At 40.7% G+C, this 18,234-nt stretch overlaps 1 protein-coding gene across 2 annotated transcripts in view; it reads left to right on the forward strand.

The window, feature by feature from the left end:
• MANBA (mannosidase beta) overlaps positions 1-18,234 on the forward strand; it is a 123,369-nt gene that overhangs the window by 66,028 nt on the left and 39,107 nt on the right. For both annotated transcript variants that reach the window (XM_002745542.6, XM_054253117.2), the window contains exon 9: positions 16,375-16,492. In XM_002745542.6, coding sequence (XP_002745588.1) covers positions 16,375-16,492 — 118 coding nt within the window. The remainder of the gene's footprint in view (positions 1-16,374; positions 16,493-18,234) is intronic.

Genomic DNA, 18,234 nt, shown 5'->3' on the forward strand with positions numbered 1-18,234 from the left:
TACAGCCATTTTCATGATATTGATTCTTCCTCATCATGAGTATGGAATGTTTTTCCATGTGTTGGTGTCCTCTCTTATTTCCTTGAGCAGTGGTTTGTAGTTCTCCTTGAAGAGGTCCTTCACAACCCCTGATAGTTGTATTCCTAGGTATTTTATTCTCTTTGTAGCAATTGTGAATGGGAGTTCACTCATGATTTGGCTGTCTGTTTGTCTGTTGCTGGTGTATAGGGATGGCTGTGATTTTTGCCATACAAATTGATTTTGTATCCTGAGACTTTGCTAAATTTGCTTATCAGCTTAAGGAGATTTTGGGCTGAGATGGTGGGGTCTTCTAAATATACAATCATATTGTCTGCAAATAGACAATTTGACTTCATATTTTCCTAACTGAATACCCTTTATTTCTTTTTCTTGCCTCACCGCCCAGGCCAGAACTTCCAATTCTATGTTGAATAGGAGTGGTGAGAGAGGGCATCCTTGTCTTGTACCAGTTTTCAAAGGGAATGCTTCCAGTTTTTGCTGATTCGGTATGATATTGGCTGTAGGTTTGTCATAAACAGCTCTTATTATTTTGAGATATGTTCCATCAATACCTACTTTATTGAAAGTTTTTAGCATAAAGGGCTGTTGAATTTTGTCAAAGGTCTTCTCTGTATCAAAATAATCATATGACTTTTGTCTTTGGTACTGTTTATATGATGGACTGTATTTATTGATTTGTGTATGTTGAAACAGCCTTGCATCCCAGGGATGATGCCAACTTGATCATGATGGATAAGTTTTCGATGTGCTGTTGGATTCCGTTTTCCAGCATTTTCTTGAGGATTTTTGTATTGATGTCCATCATGGATATTGGCCTGAAATTTTCTTTTTTAGTTGTGTCTCTGTCAGGTTTTGGCATCAGAATGGTGTTGGTCTCATAAAATGTGTTAGAAAGGAGTCCCTCTTTTTGTATTGTTTCAAACAGTTTCAGAAGGAATGGCACCAGCTTCTCTTTGTACCTCTGGTAGAATTCGGCTGTGGACCCATCTGGTACTGAAATTTTTTTTGGTTGGTAGGCTATTAATTGCTGCCTCAATTTCAGACCTTATTGTTGGTCTGTCAGGGATTTGACTTCTTTTTGGTTTAGTCTTGGGAAGGTGTAAGTGTCTAGGAATTTATCCATTTCTTCCAGATTGTCTGGTTTATTTTCATAGAGATGTTTGTAGTATTCTCTGATGGTAGTTTGTATTTCTGTGGGACTGGTGGTGATATCCCCTTTATCATTTTTATTGCATTTATATGATTCTTCTCTCTTTTCTTCTTTTTTAGTCTGGCTAGCTGTCTATCTAATTTGTTGATCATTTCAAAAAACCAGCTTCTGGATTCATTGATTTTTTGAAGGGTTTTTTATGTCTCTGTCTCCTTCAGTTATGCTCTCATCTTAGTTATTTCTTGTCTTCTGCTAGCTTTTGAATTTGTTTGTTCTTGCTTCTCTAGTTCTTTTAATCATGATGTTAGGGCGTCAATTTTAGAGATCTTTCCTGCTTTCTCTTGTGGGGATTTAATGCTATAAATTTCCCTCTACACACTGCTTTAAATGTGTCCCAGAGATTCTGGTATGTTGTGTCTTCATTCTCATTGGTTTCAAATAACATCTTTATTTCAGCCTTCATTTCATTATGTAACCCCTAGTCATTCAGGAGCAGGTTGTTCAGTTTCCATGTAGTTGTGCGGTTTTGAGTGAGTTTCTTAATCCTGAGTTCTCATTTGATTGCACTGTGGTCTGAGACACTGTTAAGATTTCTGTTCTTTTACATTTGCTGAGGAGTGTTGTACTTCTAATTATGTGATCAATATTAGAATACGTGTGATGTGGTTCTGAGAAGAATGTATAGTCTGTGGATTTGGGGTGGAGAGTTCTGTAGATGTCTATTAGATTTGCTTGTTCCAGAGCTGAGTTCAAGTCTTGAATATTCTTGTTAATTTTCTGTCTCATTGATCTGTCTAATATTGACAGTGGGGTGTTAAAGTCTCCCACTATTATTGTTTGGGAGTCTAAGTCTTCTTTTAGGTCTTTAAGAAATTATTTTATGTATCTGGGTGCTCCTGTATTGGGTGCATATATATTTAGGACAGATAGCTCTTCTTGTTTTTTTTTTAAATTTTTATTGGATTTTAGGTTTTGGGGTACATGAGCAGAGCATGCAAGACAGTTGCGTAGGTACACACATGGCAGTGTGCTTTCCTTTCCTTCTCCCCTTCACCCACATTTGGCATTTCTCCCCAGGCTATCCCTCCCCACCTCCCCCTCCCACTGGCCCTCTCCTTTTCCCCTCAATAGACCCCAGTGTTTAGTACTCCCCTTTCTGTGTCCATGTGTTCTCATTTCTCATCACCCGCCTATGAGTGAGAATATGCGGTGTTTCATTTTCTGTTCTTGTGTCAGTTTGCTGAGGATGACGTTCTCCAGATTCATCCATGTCCCTACAAACGACACAAACTCATCATTTCTGATTGCTGCATAATATTCCATGGTGTATATGTGCCACATTTTTCCAATCCAGTCTATTATCAATGGGCATTTGGGTTGATTCCAGGTCTTTGCTATTGTAAACAGTGCTGCAATGAACATTCGTGTACATGTGTCCTTATAGTAGAACGATTTATAGTCTTTTGGGTATATACCCAGTAATGGGATTGCTGGGTCAAATGGAATTTCTATTTCTAAGGCCTTGAGGAATCGCCACACTGTCTTCCACAATGGTTGAACTAATTTACACTCCCACCAACAGTGTAAAAGTGTTCCTTTTTCTCCACATCCTCTCCAGCATCTGTTGTCTCCAGATTTTTTAATGATCGCCATTCTAACTGGCGTGAGATGGTATCTCAATGTGGTTTTGATTTGCATCTCTCTGATGACCAGTGACGATGAGCATTTTTTCATATGATTGTTGGCCTCATATATGTCTTCTTTCGTAAAGTGTCTGTTCATATCCTTTGCCCACTTTTGAATGGGCTTGTTTGTTTTTTTCCTGTAAATCTGTTTGAGTTCTTTGTAAATTCTGGATATCAGCCCTTTGTCAGATGGGTAAACTGCAAAAATTTTTTCCCATTTTGTTGGTTGCCGATCCACTCTAGTGACTGTTTCTTTTGCCGTGCAGAAGCTGTGGAGTTTCATTAGGTCCCATTTGTCTATTTTGGCTTTTGTTGCCAATGCTTTTGGTGTTTTGTTCATGAAGTCCTTGCCTACTCCTTTGTCCTGGATAGTTTTGCCTAGATTTCCTTCTAGGGTTTTTATTGTGCCAGGTCTTATGTTTAAGTCTTTAATCCATCTGGAGTTAATTTTAGTGTAAGGCGTCAGGAAGGGGTCCAGTTTCTGCTTTCTGCACATGGCTAGCCAGTTTTCCCAACACCATTTGTTAAACAGGGAATCCTTTCCCCATTGGCTGTTTTTGTCAGATTTATCAAAGATTGTATAGTTGTAGATATGTTGTGTTGCCTCCAGTGTGTCTGTTTTGTTCCATTGGTCTATATCTCTGTTTTGGTACCAGTACCATGCTGTTTTGATTACTGTAGCCTTGTAGTATAGTTTGAAATCCGGTAGTGTGATGCCCCCTGCTGTGTTCTTTTTGCTTAGAATTGACTTGGCTATGCGGGCTCTCTTTTGGTTCCATATGAAGTTCATGGTGGTTTTTTCCAGTTCTGTGAAGAAAGTCAATGGTAGCTTGATGGGGATAGCGTTGATTCTGTAAATTACTTTGGGCAGTATAGCCATTTTCATGATATTAATTCTTCCTAACCATGAACATGGAATGTTTCTCCATCTGTTTGTGTCCTCTCTGATTTCATTGAGCAGTGGTTTGTAGTTCTCCTTGAAGAGGTCCCTTATGTTCCTTGTGAGTTGTATTCCAAGGTATTTTATTCTTTTTGTAGCAATTGCGAATGGCAGTTCGCTCTTGATTTGGCTTTCTTTAAGTCTGTTATTGGTGTAGAGGAATGCTTGTGATTTTTGCACATTGATTTTATATCCTGAGACTTTGCTGAAGTTGCTTATCAGTTTCAGAAGTTTTTGGGCTGAGGCGATGGATGGGGTCTTCTAGGTATACTATCATGTCGTCTGCAAATAGAGACAGTTTGGCTTCCACCTTTCCAATTTGAATACCCTTTATTTCTTTTTCTTGCCTGATTGCTCTGGCTAGGACTTCCAGTACTATATTGAATAGGAGTGGTGAAAGAAGGCATCCTTGTCTAGTGCCAGATTTCAAAGGGAATGCTTCCAGTTTTTGCCCATTCAGTATGATATTGGCTGTTGGTTTGTCATAAATCGCTTTTATTACTTTGAGATATGTTCCATCAATACCGAGTTTATTGAGGGTTTTTAGCATAAAGGGCTGTTGAATTTTGTCAAATGCCTTCTCTGCGTCAATTGAGATAATCATGTGGTTTTTGTTTTTGGTTCTGTTTATGTGGTGAATTACGTTGATAGACTTGTGTATGTTGAACCAGCCTTGCATCCCCGGGATGAATCCTACTTGATCATGATGAATAAGTTTTTTGATTTGCTGTTGCAATCGGCTTGCCAATATTTTATTGAAGATTTTTGCATCTATGTTCATCATGGATATTGGCCTGAAGCTTTCTTTTCTTGTTGGGTCTCTGCCGGGTTTTGGTATCAGAATGATGTTGGTCTCATAAAATGATTTGGGAAGGCTTCCCTCTTTTTGGATTGTTTGAAATAGTTTTAGAATGAATGGTACCAGCTCCTCTTTGTGTGTCTGGTAGAATTCGGCTGTGAATCTGTCTGGACCTGGGCTTTTTTTGAGTGGTAGGCTCTTAATTGCTGCTTCGACTTCTGACCTTGTTATTGGTCTATTCATAGTTTCAGCTTCCTCCTAGTTTAGGCTTGGGAGGACACAGGAGTCCAGGAATTTATCCATTTCTTCCAGGTTTACTAGTTTATGTGCATAGAGTTGTTTGTAATATTCTCTGATGATGGTTTGAATTTCTGTGGAATCTGTGGTGATTTCCCCTTTATCATTTTTTATGGCATCTATTTGGTTGTTCTCTCTTTTATTTTTAATCAATCTGGCTAGTGGTCTGTCTATTTTGTTGATCTTTTCAAAAAACCAGCTCTTGGATTTATTGATTTTTTGAAGGGTTTTTCGTGTCTCAATCTCCTTCAGTTCAGCTCTGATCTTAGTTATTTCTTGTCTTCTGCTGGGTTTTGAGTTTTTTTGATCTTGCTTCTCTAGCTCTTTCAATTTTGATGATAGGGTGTCAATTTTGGATCTCTCCATTCTCCTCATATGGGCACTTATTGCTATATACTTTCCTCTAGAGACTGCTTTAAATGTGTCCCAGAGGTTCTGGCATGTTGTGTCTTGGTTCTCATTGGTTTCGAAGAACTTCTTTATTTCTGTCTTCATTTCATTGTTTACCCAGTCAACATTCAAGAGCCAGTTGTTCAGTTTCCATGAAGCTGTGCGGTTCTGGGTTGGTTTCTGTATTCTGAGTTCTAACTTGATTGCACTATGGTCTGAGAGGCTGTTTGTTATGATTTCAGTTGTTTTGCATTTGTTGAGCAGTGCTTTACTTCCAATTATGTGGTCAATTTTAGAGTAGGTGTGATGTGGTGCTGAGAAGAATGTGTATTCTGTGGATTTGGGGTGGAGAGTTCTGTAAATGTCTATTAGGTTTGCTTGCTCTAGGTCTGAGTTCAAGCCCTGGATATCCTTGTTGATTTTCTGTCTGGTTGATCTGTCTAATATTGACAGTGGAGTGTTAAAGTCTCCCACTATTATTGTGTGGAAGTCTAAGTCTCTTTGTAAGTCATTAAGAACTTGCCTTATGTATCTGGGTGCTCCTGCATTGGGTCCATATATGTTCAGGATCGTTAGCTCTTCTTGTTGTATCGATCCTTTTACCATTATGTAATGGCCTTCTTTGTCTCTTTTGATCTTTGTTGCTTTAAAGTCTATTTTATCAGAGATGAGAATTGCAACTCCTGCTTTTTTTTTGCTCTCCATTTGCTTGGTAAATCTTCCTCCATCCCTTTATTTTGAGCCTTTGTGTATCCTTGCATGTGAGATGGGTTTCCTGGATACAGCACGCTGATGGGTTTTGGATTTTTATCCAATTTGCCAGTCTGTGTCTTTTGATTGGTGCATTTAGTCCATTTACGTTTAGGGTTAATATTGTTATGTGTGAATTTGATACTGCCATTTTGATGCTAAGTGGCTGTATTGCCTGTTAGTTGTTGTAGATTCTTCATTATGTTGATGCTCTTTAGTGTTTAGTGTGATTTTTGGAATGGCTGGTACTGGGTGTTCCTTTCTATATGTAGTGCCTCTTTTAGGAGCTCTTGTAAAGCAGGCCTGGTGGTGACAAAATCTCTGAGTACTTGCTTGTTCGCAAAGGATTTTATTTTTCCTTCACTTCTGAAACTCAGTTTGGCTGGATATGAAATTCTGGGTTGAAAGTTCTTTTCTTTAAGAATGTTGAATATTGGCCCCCACTCTCTTCTGGCTTGTAGTGTTTCTGCCGAGAGATCTGCTGTGATTCTGATGGGCTTCCCTTTGTGGGTGACCCGACCTTTCTCTCTGGCTGCCATTAGTATTTTCTCCTTTATTTCAACCTTGTTGAATCTGAAGATTATGTGCCTTGGGGTTGCTCTTCTTGCGGAATATCTTTGTGGTGTTCTCTGAATTTCCTGCCTTTGAGTGTTGGCCTGTCTTGCTAGGTGGGGGAAATTTTCCTGGATGATGTCCTGAAGAGTATTTTCCAGCTTGGATTCATTCTCTTCGTCCCCTTCTGGTACACCTATCAAATGTAGGTTAGGTCTTTTCACATAGTCCCACATTTCTTGGAGACTTTGTTCATTCCTTTTTGCGCTTTTTTCTCTAATCTTGGTTTCTCGTTTTATTTCATTGAGTTGGTCTTCGACTTCAGATATTCTTTCTTCTGCTTGGTCAATTCGGCTATTGAAACTTGTGCATGCTTCGCAAAGTTCTCTTATTGTGTTTTTCAGCTCCTTTAATTCATTCATATTCCTCTCTAAGTTATCCATTCTTGTTATCATTTCCTCATATCTCTTTTCAAGTTCCTTAGTTTCTTTGCATTGATTTAATACATGTTCTTTTAGCTCACAAAAGTTTCTCATTATCCACCTTCTGAAGTCTAATTCCGTCATTTCGTCACAGTCATTCTCCGTCCAGCTTTGTTCCCTTGCTGGTGAGGAGTTTTGGTCCTTTCTAGGAGGCGCTGTGTTCTGGTTTCGGGTGTTTTCCTCCTTTTTCGCTGGTTTCTTCCCATCTTTGTGGATTTATCTGCTTGTCATCTGCGTAGTTGCTGACTTTTCGATTGGGTCTCTGAGTGGACACCCAGATTGTTGATGATGAAGTATTTCTGTTACTTGGTTTTCCTTCTACCAGTCTAGCCCCTTTGCTGTACGACTGCTGAGGTCCACTCCAGGCCCTGCTTGTCTGGGGTGCAGCTCTAGCAGCTGTGGCACAGTGAGGGATGCTACCAGTTTCTTTTTCTGCTATCTTTGTCCCAGGATGATGCCTGCCAAATGTCAGTCTTTTGGATATAGAGGGGTCAGGGAGCTGCCTGAGGAGACAGTCTGTACTTTATAGGAGCTCAATTGCTGAGCTGTGAGCTCTGTTGTTCATTCAGGTCTGTTAGGCTGCTATGTTAGATTCTGCTACAATGGAGCTCATTAAAAAAAACCCTTTTTTTCTCAAATGCTCTGTGTTGGGGGGTTGGGGCTTTATTTTGGATGTCCGTTGAGGTGTCCTGCCCAGCTAGGAGGCAGACTAGCCACTGTTTGCCTGCCGAGGCTCCGCCCTGCTGTTGTGTGGTTCGCCCTGTTGCTGCAGGCTCTGCTGTTCTGCTGTGGTCTCCGCCATGCCCTGCGGCGGAGTCTCTCTGTTGTAGCGGGTTGCCTTGGCAACGGCAGGCTGCGTCAGCAGTGGGTGTGTATCTCAGTTGGGGCGGGTTGCCTTGGCAACGGCTGGCTGCATCAGCAGTGGGCGTGTATCTCAGTTGGGGCAGGTTGCCTCGGTAATGGTGGACGCCCCTCCCCCACAGAGCGTCTCGGACCGTCTGCACGGGGATCGTTTGAAATCGTGGTTTTGCTCGTCCCACTGGGCTACCACAAATGCTCTGTCCCTGCAATCCCCTGGGTTGGCCCACTGTCCAAGTCTCGTTTTGTCTCAAGTCCAGCCCTCTTAAGTCTCAGGTTGCCGGTTCAATAGGGCACCCGGACAAGCGCGCCCTGTGGGGAGCGCTGGGTAGGGCCGGCTGCCGCCACCCTGGCTGCCAGCTTCGCCAGGCAGAGGTACTGCCTGGCGTACCGCATCTCCTTTATACTTGGGAGTTTCCCCGTTCTGTGGGCAACAAAGATCAGTCTGGAAATGCAGCTCCGACTCACCTCTCTGCGGATTCAAGGAGAGCTCCAATCCTGGGTTGTTCTCACAGTGCCATCTTGAGTCCTCCATCCAGATAGCTCTTCTTGTTACATTAATCTCTACTATTATGTAATGCCCTTCTTTGTCTCTTTTGATCTTTGTTGGTTTAAAGTCTTTTTTATTAGAGACTAGGATTGCAATTCTTGCTTGTTTTTTGCTTTCCATTGGCTTGGCAAATCTTCCTCTATCCCTTTATTTTGAGCCTATGTGTGTCTTTGCATGTGAGATGGGTCTCTTGAATACAACATACTGGTGGGTCTTGACTCTTTATCCAATTTGCCAGTCTGTGTCTTTTAACTGGGGCATTTAGGCCATTTACATTTAAAATTAATATTGTTATGTGTGAATTTGATCCTGCCCTTATGATGCTAGCTGGTTGTTTTGCCCATTAGTTGATGTAGTTTCTTCATTGTGTTGATAGACTTCACAATTTAGTATGTTTTTGCAGTGGCTGGTACTGATTGTTCCTTTCCATGTTTAGTGCTTTCTTCAGGAGCTCTTGGAAGGCAGGCCAGGTGGTGACAAAATCTCTCACTTGTTGCTTGTCTATAATGGATTCTATTTCTCCTTTGCTTATGAAGCTTAGGTTGGCTGGATATGAAATTCTGGGATAAAAATTCTTTTCTTTAAGAATGTTGAATATTGGCCCCTAATCTCTTCTGGTTTGTAGGGTTTCTCCTGAGAAATCTGCTGTGAGTCTGATGGGTTTCCCTTTGTGAGTAACTCGACGTTTCTCTCTGGTTGCCCTTAGCATTTTTTCCTTCATTTAAACCTTGGTGAATCTGCCGATTATGTGTCTTGGGGTTCCTCTTCTTGAGGAGTATCTTTGCGGTGTTGTCTGTATTTCCTGAATTTGGATGTTAGCCTGTCTTGCTAGGTTGGGGATATTCTCTTGGATAACATCCTGAAGAGTGTTTTCCAACTTGGTTTCATTCTCTCCGTCACTTCCAGGTACATTGATCAAACATAGATTTGGTCTTTTCACATAATTCCATATTTCTTGGAGGCTTTGTTCATTTCTTTTTACTCTTTTTTCTCTAATCTTGCCTTCTTGTTTTATTTCATTGAGTTTATCTTCAATCTCTGATATCCTTTCTTCTGCTTGGTTGATTTGGGTATTGCAACTTGTGTATGCTTCATGAAGTTCTTGTGCTGTATATTTTAGCCCCATCATGTTGTTTATGTTCTTCTCTAAAGTGGCTATTCTAGTTAGCATTTCATTTAACATTTTCCCAAAGTTCTTAGCTTTCTTGCTTTGGGTTAGAACATGCTCTGTTAGCTCGGAGAAGTTTATTACCTACCTCCTGAAGCCTGCTTCTGTCAATTTGTCAAACTCATTCTCCATCCAGTTTTGTTCTTTTGCTGGTGAGGAGTTGTGATCTCTTGGAGGAGAAGTGTTCTGGTTTTTGGAATTTTCAGCCTTTTTTGTGCTGGTTTCTTCCAATCTTCATGGATTTATCTACCTTTAGTCTTTGAAGTTGGTGATTTTGAATGGGGTCTCTGAGTGGACATCCTTTCTGTTGATGCTGAAACTATTTCTTTCTGTTTGTTAGTTTTCCTTCTAACATCAGCCCCTCTGCTGCAGGTCTGCTGGAGTTTGCTGGAGGTCTACTCCAGACCCTGCTTACCTGGGAATCACTAGCAGGGGCTGCAGCACAGCAAAGATTGGTGCCTGTTCCTTTTTCTGGTAGCTTTGTCCTAGAAGCATAGCTGCCAGATGCCTACCAGAGCTTTCCTATCTGAGGTGTCTGTTGGCCCCTGCTGGAAGGTATCTGCTAGTCAGGATACATGGGGGTCAGGGAGCCACTTGAGGAGACAGTCTGTTCCTTATCAGAACTAGAATGCTGTGCTGGGAGACCTGCTGCACTCTTTACAGCTGCTAGGCAGGGATGTTTAAGTCTGCTGAAGCTGTACCCACAATTGCCCCTTTCCCCAGGTGCTCTATCCCAGGAAGGTTGGGGCTTTATTTATAAGTCCCCAAAGGGCTGCTGCCTTTTTTTCAGCAATGCCCTGCCCAGCAAGGAGGAAGTCTAGTGACACAGTCTGCCAGCAGAGGCCTTGCTGAGCTTCTGTGGTCTCCACTCAGTTCGAACTTCCCTGCAACTTTGTTTACACAGGTGAGGTTAAAATCTCCTACTTGAGAGAGAGATCCGAAATGGTGGATCACTAGCAGCTCGGGATTGTGGCTCCCAGTGAAAGTGCAGAGAACGAGAGGACGCCACACTTTCAGACGAATTTTTGTTGCTCATGGACCAGGAGATTCCCAGCAGAGGAGCCCCACAGGTCACCAGCACGACTCTTGTGGCTGGTGCAGCGGTTTTGCTGGCACCCCAGCGCAGCGGTTTTTGGTGCAGGGTAAGCAGGACTGGTTCCCCTTTTGGCTGATGTTTGGAGCTCCGGGAAGGCAGAGTTGCCTATTCAGCTGATTGAAGGACAGACTCAAGAAGGAAGCCAGACCAGAGATTCCTGGGCAGAAAAGCACCATCAATCTTAACGCTGCTGTTTTAGCCAGTGCAGTGGGTTGCTCAGATTCTGGTGCTGGGAATCAGTAATTTGGACGTCCACTCAGAAACCTAATTAGAAAGGCGGTAATTACAAAGACGACAGATGGATAAAGTTATAACGAAGGGAAGAAATCAGCCTAAAAAGGCTGAGAATACCCAAAATCAGAACGCCTCTCCCTCTACAGGGGCTCACAGTTCCTCATCAGCAACGGAACAAGGCCTGATGGAGAATGACTGTGTTCTATTAACAGAGGCAGGCTTCAGAAGGTGGATGATAAGAAACTTTGGGGAGTTAAAAGAACTTGTACTAACCTGATGCAAAGAAACTAAGAACTTTGAAAAAAGGTTTGACGAAATGCTAACAAGAATAGACAATATAGAGAGGAATATAAGTGAATTAATGGAGTTGAAAAACACAACACAAAAACTTTACGAAGTATGCACAAGTTTTAATAGCTGAATTGATCAAGCAGAAGAAAGGATACTGGAAGTTGAAGACCAACTTAGTGAAATAAAATGAGAAGACAATAATAGAGTAAAAAGGATAAAAGGGAATGAGCAAAGTCTCCAAGAAATATGGGACTATGTGAAAAGACCTAATCTACGTTTGACAGGTGTACCTGAATGTGACGAAGACAATGAATCCAAGCTGGAAAATACTCTTCAGGATATTATTCAGGAAATCTTTCCCAACCTAGCAAGGCAGGACAATATTCAACTCCAGGTAATACAGAGAACACCACAAAGATATTCCTCAAGAAGAGAAACCCTCAGGCATATAATCATTAGATTCACCAGGGTTGAAATGAAGGAGAAAATACTAAGGGTAGCCAGAGGGAAAGGTCAGGTTACCCACAAAGGGAAGCCTATCAGACTCACAGCAGATCTCTCAGCAGAAACCCTATAAGCCAGAAGAGAGTGGGGGCCAATATTCAACATCCTTAAAGAACAGAACTTTCAACCCAGAATTTCATATTCAGCCAAACTAAGCTTCACAACTGAAGGAAAAATAAAATCTTTTGTGAACAAGCAAGTACTCAGAGATCTCAGTACCACCAGGCCTGCTTTACAAGAGCTTCTGAAAGAAGCACTACACATAGACAGGAACAACCAGTATTAGCCTTTCTAAAAATATACCAAAAAGTAAAGAGCATCAACATAATGAAGAATTTACATCACGTAATGGGCAAAACAGCCAGCTAACATCAAATGGCAGTAATCCTAAATTTAAATCGACTAAATCCCCCAATCAAAAGATACAGCCAAAACCCATCAGTATGTCACATCCAGACCCATCTTACAAGCAAGGATACATAAAGACTCAAAACAAAGGAATGGAGAAAGACTTATCAACCAAATGGAGAGCAAAAATAAATAAATAAATAAAAAGTAGGAGTTGCAATTCTTGCCTCTGATAAAATAGATTTTAAAGCAACAAAGATCAAAAGAGGACATAATGGTAAAAGGATCAATGCAACAAGAAGAGCTAATGATACGCACCCAATACAGGATACATAAGACTTATAAAGAGACTTAGACTCCCACACAATAATAGTGGGAGACTTCAACATCAATATTAGATAGATCAACGAGACAGAAAATTAATAGGGATATCCAGGACTTGAACTCAGATCCAGAACAGGTGGACTTAATAAACATTTATAGAACTCTCCACTTTAAATACACGGAATATACACTCTTATCAGTACCACATCACACCTACTCACAGGTTTAAATGAAATATTGGTTGGCCATTATTAAGCACAATTATTGGCATAAGGGAGGTTTTCAATACCCATTTTTAGACTGCATTCTAGCCTGGGCAATAAAGCAACACTCCCGTTCTCTCTCCCTCTTCTTCTTTCTTCCTCTTCTTGATTCCTTTTCCCCCCGCTTTTCTTTCTTTCTCTCTTTCTTTTTTTTTCTTTCAAAAACAACAACAACAACAACAACATGTTTGGAGAAGTTTCTTTAGCCTGTCCTGCTCTGATCCTGAATGTCTGGAAGTGATTCCTGAGCTCTTATTCAGATTATTTGTAATATACCAGTTCAAACAAGGTGGGAACCAGCCCAATCCATTTCACAAATCCACGTCGGACTTAGTCCTTCGTGAGGTGTGGACTGTGCTAGTTCACTGTCCCAGAGGACGAAGTCTGGAGTCAAATGAGTCCAAGAAGCTCTTCCTTTGTCTTAAAGTCTCTCAGATTTCAAGACAATTAAAATCTGGTCTGAGGAAAATTATTAAGGAGATGATGTTCTTGTACATTTCTGATCTCTACCACTCTACCATATATTCTGCTTGTGGCTAAATTTTTTGTGATACTAATTACTTTCTTCCTTCACTTTTTTCCCCCACTACCCCTGCCCCATTTGCTTTGCCTCAGGGGAAGTTCATTTTATAATCAGAAAGTAGAAAGTCTCTAAGGCTTTCTGGCTTTGCTTTCCAAAAGCCCAAACTTTTAGAACACAGTGAGTTCACTGGAGAAGTAGAAGGAAGAGAAGGAAGTTTATAGGCAGAAGCAGAATAGCTTTGGAGAAGCCTAGGAAGATACCAGAATAAAACCGATTTTTCCATGGCTAGAGGTAAGAAATCAGGGAACAGAGCAGTTATCTGATTCCAGAAGGACAGAGACTTGGATCAGCTTTCTTTCAGGCAGCACCACAGGGAGGAATTTAGAGAGGCGTGACCATGGGATCGATCTAAAAGTAGGCACAGTCTCTGATGTTCCTTACCCATCTCTGCTCAAGGACTGAATTTCAAATCCACTCTTCCTGTGGTGACCTCATTAGACTTGCTAAGAATTTTCATGCAGCATAGCTGCTATGTGAGTAGATTTCAATGGCAAAATCGAGATCGGCAAATTAAAAAACCCTTCAAGGTTTACTTTTTGTTTTTTTCCTAGGTGGCGGGCTAGTTCTATTAGTTTTGACCATTTGTTGACTCACACAAATGGCAATTTCATATGGTTCACAGGAAAAAAACAAAACTTCCTACTTGAGCCTTAGCAATGGCAGATGCCCCTACCCCCATGGAGGAGCTCAAACCTCCCAGGTTGAGCTCAGACTATTGTACTGACTGCAAGAATTTCAAGCCAGTGAAACTTAGCTTGCTGGTCTTTGTGGGGGTGGGACCTGGCCAAGCCAGATCACTTGACTCCCTGGCTTGAGCCCCTTTTTCAGGGGAGTGAATGGTTTTGTTTCACTGATGTTCCAGGTGCCACTGGGGTACGAAAAAAAGAAAACTGCTGTGGCTAGCTTGGTGTCTTCCCAAATAGATGCTCAGTTTTGTGCTGGAAACTCAGGGCCCTGGTGTTGTAGGCACCAGTGGGAATCTCCTGGTCTGCGGGTTGTGAAGATCATGGGAAAAGCACAGTATCTGGGCTGGAGTGCCAGGAGCAGTCCTTAATGGCTTCCCTTGGCTAGGAGATGGAGTTCTCTACCCCTTTGCACTTCCCAGGTGAGGTGATGCCCCACCCTGCTTTGACTTACCCTCCTTCAGCTGCACCCACTGTCTAACCAGTCCCAATGAGATGAACCAGGTACCTCAGTGGGAAACGCAGAGATTACCCGCCTTCTGCATCGCTCTTGCTGGGAACTGCACACCAGAGCTGTTCCTATTTGGCCATCTTGCCAGCAGTTCCAATACTTGCATATTCTTCTGCTTATATCTTAACAAAAGAACTAGAAGAAATCTTGTGTGTTATGGGTGTTTGGTTGTGGGAGGGTGGGAAGGAAACTGGGAACTGTTGATCAGAGTATACAAAGTAACAGATATGAAGAAGAACAAGTCCAGAGATCTGATGTGCCCTAGGACTGTGGAGAAAAATAATTGTGTTATTTATGGGATTCATGCTAAATGAGTAGATTTTGGCTACTCTGGCCACAAGCGTGGAAAGAGTGGGTAACTGTGTAGGACAGCAGTCCCCAGCCTTTTTAGCACCAAGGATCAGTTTCATGGAAGACAGTTTTTCCATGGATTGGGGGCAGGGGGTGGGGGGATAGTTTTGGGATGAAACTGTTCCACCTCAGATCATCAGGAATTAGAATCTCATAAGAAGCATGCAACCTGGATCCCTTGCATGCGCAGTTCAAAATGGGGTTCCTGCTCCTTTAACAATCTAATGTGCCACTGATCTGACAAGAGGTCAGGTAGTAACGATTGCTCACCTGCTGCTCACCTTGTGCTGGTCCATGGTCCAGTTCGTGGCCTGGGGGTTGGGACTCCTAATGTAGGATGCTGAGTATGTTAGTTTGTTTCACTATAGTTATTTTTTAACTATCTATATGTATCCTATAACATCATGTCATATACCTTAAATATACATAATACAATTTATTTTAAAACAAAATATAGTCTTAACAGTTCTAGATCTAGATAAAAAAATGAAAATGTTTTTCTGAGACTGCAAGAGTAGAACTTTGGAAGAAAGTAATATTTTCTAATTAGATCTGTAAACTTACATCTTTTTGATGCTGAAAATAAACTTTATGAAATGAAAATAAACACATTTAAACTTATTTATTATCTAAGTTAAATAACATTTTAGCATATTTACAAATGTATAAGTGTGCATTGTAGTTTATTATTTGATGCTTAGAATGTAAATGTCAGTAACTAAACCCAGATTTTTTTCTAAAAGTTGTGGTAATTTCCTTTTACTTTAAAATGTGTCTATTTAGATTTCATAAGAAAATGAAATTGTTCTTCAGACATAGACAGGAGATAATTGGCTCTATCTTCTCCTTTTCAAATGCTCCTCTATCCTCCTGGCTGGGGCTGGGTTGGCTGTGGTGGTTCAGCCTGGCTGGGCCAATTGGCAAGCCTGCCTGCGGTGCCTGTGCTAAGCCCACAGTGCCCTGGGACTGCGCAGCCTGTCATTTGGCTTGAGCAGTGTTCTGGGGATTGAGGAAGGGTACATGCTCTCAAGCTGCCTGTAAGTTTCTAGATTTTCCTGAGGGTCATGTGAATAGGAATTGGAAAAGGTAGAAAGGAAATTTACTAGAGAAAGAAATACTGGGCTGGAGAAATTCTATACAAGGAGATAAGGGTAACAGGCACTAATACTCAAGTCTTGGTTTTGTTTTATAGTTTGGAGGAGTTATATAGAATTAGAGGATACTTTCCAAGGCTTACAACTGTATTTTTATAGGAATACATATAAAACAATAATTTAATTTTAAAAATAGTATAATAATGTTACTGAAAAATTAGTAGGTAGATATCACCCATCCTTTTTCTGGTTATGTGTTTACAGTTAATGTGTACATAATTTTATCTTACTTCCTTTAATTCGCAATTATAACCAAACCATCATGATTTTAGAGTATGTTTTTCTAAACACATTTAGAAATGTGTTTATCTGGCACAATCTGTTTTTTTTTTTCCAAATTAGGATTTGTTTGTAAAATGTCTTCTGCAGGTTACAGCGCCTTTTGCAGTCTGTTGTGGATGCTAACATGAATACTCTTCGGGTTTGGGGAGGAGGAATTTATGAGCAGGATGAATTCTATGAACTCTGTGATGAACTAGGAATAATGGTGAGAAGTTGATAGCATTTTATATATTGATAAGTTACTATATCCTCATTTTGACTGCCAACATGCTGAATGATGCAATTGCCCTTTCCTTCCTGTCTCAGAGCCAGGAATGATATTCCATTTTAGGCTATAAGAATAACTGGCATCTTATAAACCCAGAGCCATAGGTGATAGCAACTACCATAATTATTTATTTTTAAATGATAGATGTCCTATAAATTATTTATATCCCAGTATATATATATATATATATATATATATATATATATATATATATAACTACTTTTGAAATAATTTTCTTTGTGATATTAGGCATGCATATAAAAGAAAATAGAATATTTAAAACACTTAAAGGAGATCTGACAAAACCTAAAGAGAAGAAAATATGAAATTAGGTAAAGAAAAGGTGTGTTTGATATTGTTTTTCTAATTTTTAATTTTTCTTTTCTTGAGACAGAGTGAGAAGTCTCACTCTGTCCCAGGCTGGAATGTAGTGGTGCGATCTCAGCTCACTGCACCCTCCCTCACCCCGGGTTCAAGCGATTCTCCTGTCCCAACCTCCAGAGCAGCTAGGATTATAGCCATGTACTAAATTTTGTATTTTTAGTAAATTGGCATCCAGCTAATTTTTGTATTTTTAATAGAGCTGGAGTTTCACCATGTTGGCCAGGCTGGCCTCAAACTCCTGGCCTCAGGTGATCCACCCGCCTTGGCCTCTTAAAGTGCTGAGATTACAGATGTGAGCTACTGTGGCTGGCTCACATCTAATATTGTTATTAGGTACTTCTAACATGTTTTGCAATTTTGAGGATAAAACAAAGAAAATATATTCTGTTAATTTTATTATTATTGTTCTAAAATATAAAGAGTGTCCCAGGAGACTAGGAATTATATTAATAATGATAATGCTGATGGTTATTGTAATGATGACAATATTTTACAATATTTACTGAGTGCCAGGAATTGTTCTAAGTGCTCTATATATTTTATTTTATCCTCATGCCCATTCAGTGAGGTAGTTACTATTCTCTATCCCTATTTACAGATAAGGAAACTGACACATAGAGAGGTTAAATATTTTACCCAAACTCTAACAGTCCGTTTATGATGGAATCAAGAAACTGACTCAGACAGGCTATGTTCTTTCATTCTTTTTTCTTTCTTTTCTTTTTTTCTTTTATTTTCTTCCTTTTTTTGAGACAAATTCTCACTCTGTTGCCTAGGCTGGAATGCAGCGGTGTGATTTTGGCTCACTGCTGCCTCCACCTCCCAGGTTCAAGCAATTCTTCTGCCTCAGCCTCCCAAGTAGCTAGGATTACAGGTGTGTGCCACCATGCCCAGCTAATTTTTGTATTTTTAGTAGAGACAGAGTTTCACCATGTTGGCCAGGCTGGTCTCGAACTGCTGACCTCAGGTGATCCACCCTCCTTGGCCTCCCAAAGTGCTGGGATTATAGGCATGAGCCACAGCACCCAGCTGGGGCTATGATCTTAACCACTGCATCACACAGCCTCCTTAGGGGGGACCTACAAGGTTTCATTACTAAATTGTGCATGTAATCCTTTTGTCTATGAAAAGTTAACTCTTTATAAATGAAATATGATTCTTAGCAGTCATTGAGTCTTAACCAAAGGTATTCTTAATGCCTTTGTTATTAAGGTGCATCTCTTAATACCAAGTGCCTGATGAAAATTGGAATGAATTAGGAGTTAGGAGGGGCTGGAGGGAAGCCTCATTTTGTG

The sequence above is a fragment of the Callithrix jacchus genome, chromosome 3 (assembly GCF_049354715.1).
Source record: "Callithrix jacchus isolate 240 chromosome 3, calJac240_pri, whole genome shotgun sequence".
Lineage (NCBI taxonomy): Eukaryota > Metazoa > Chordata > Mammalia > Primates > Cebidae > Callithrix > Callithrix jacchus.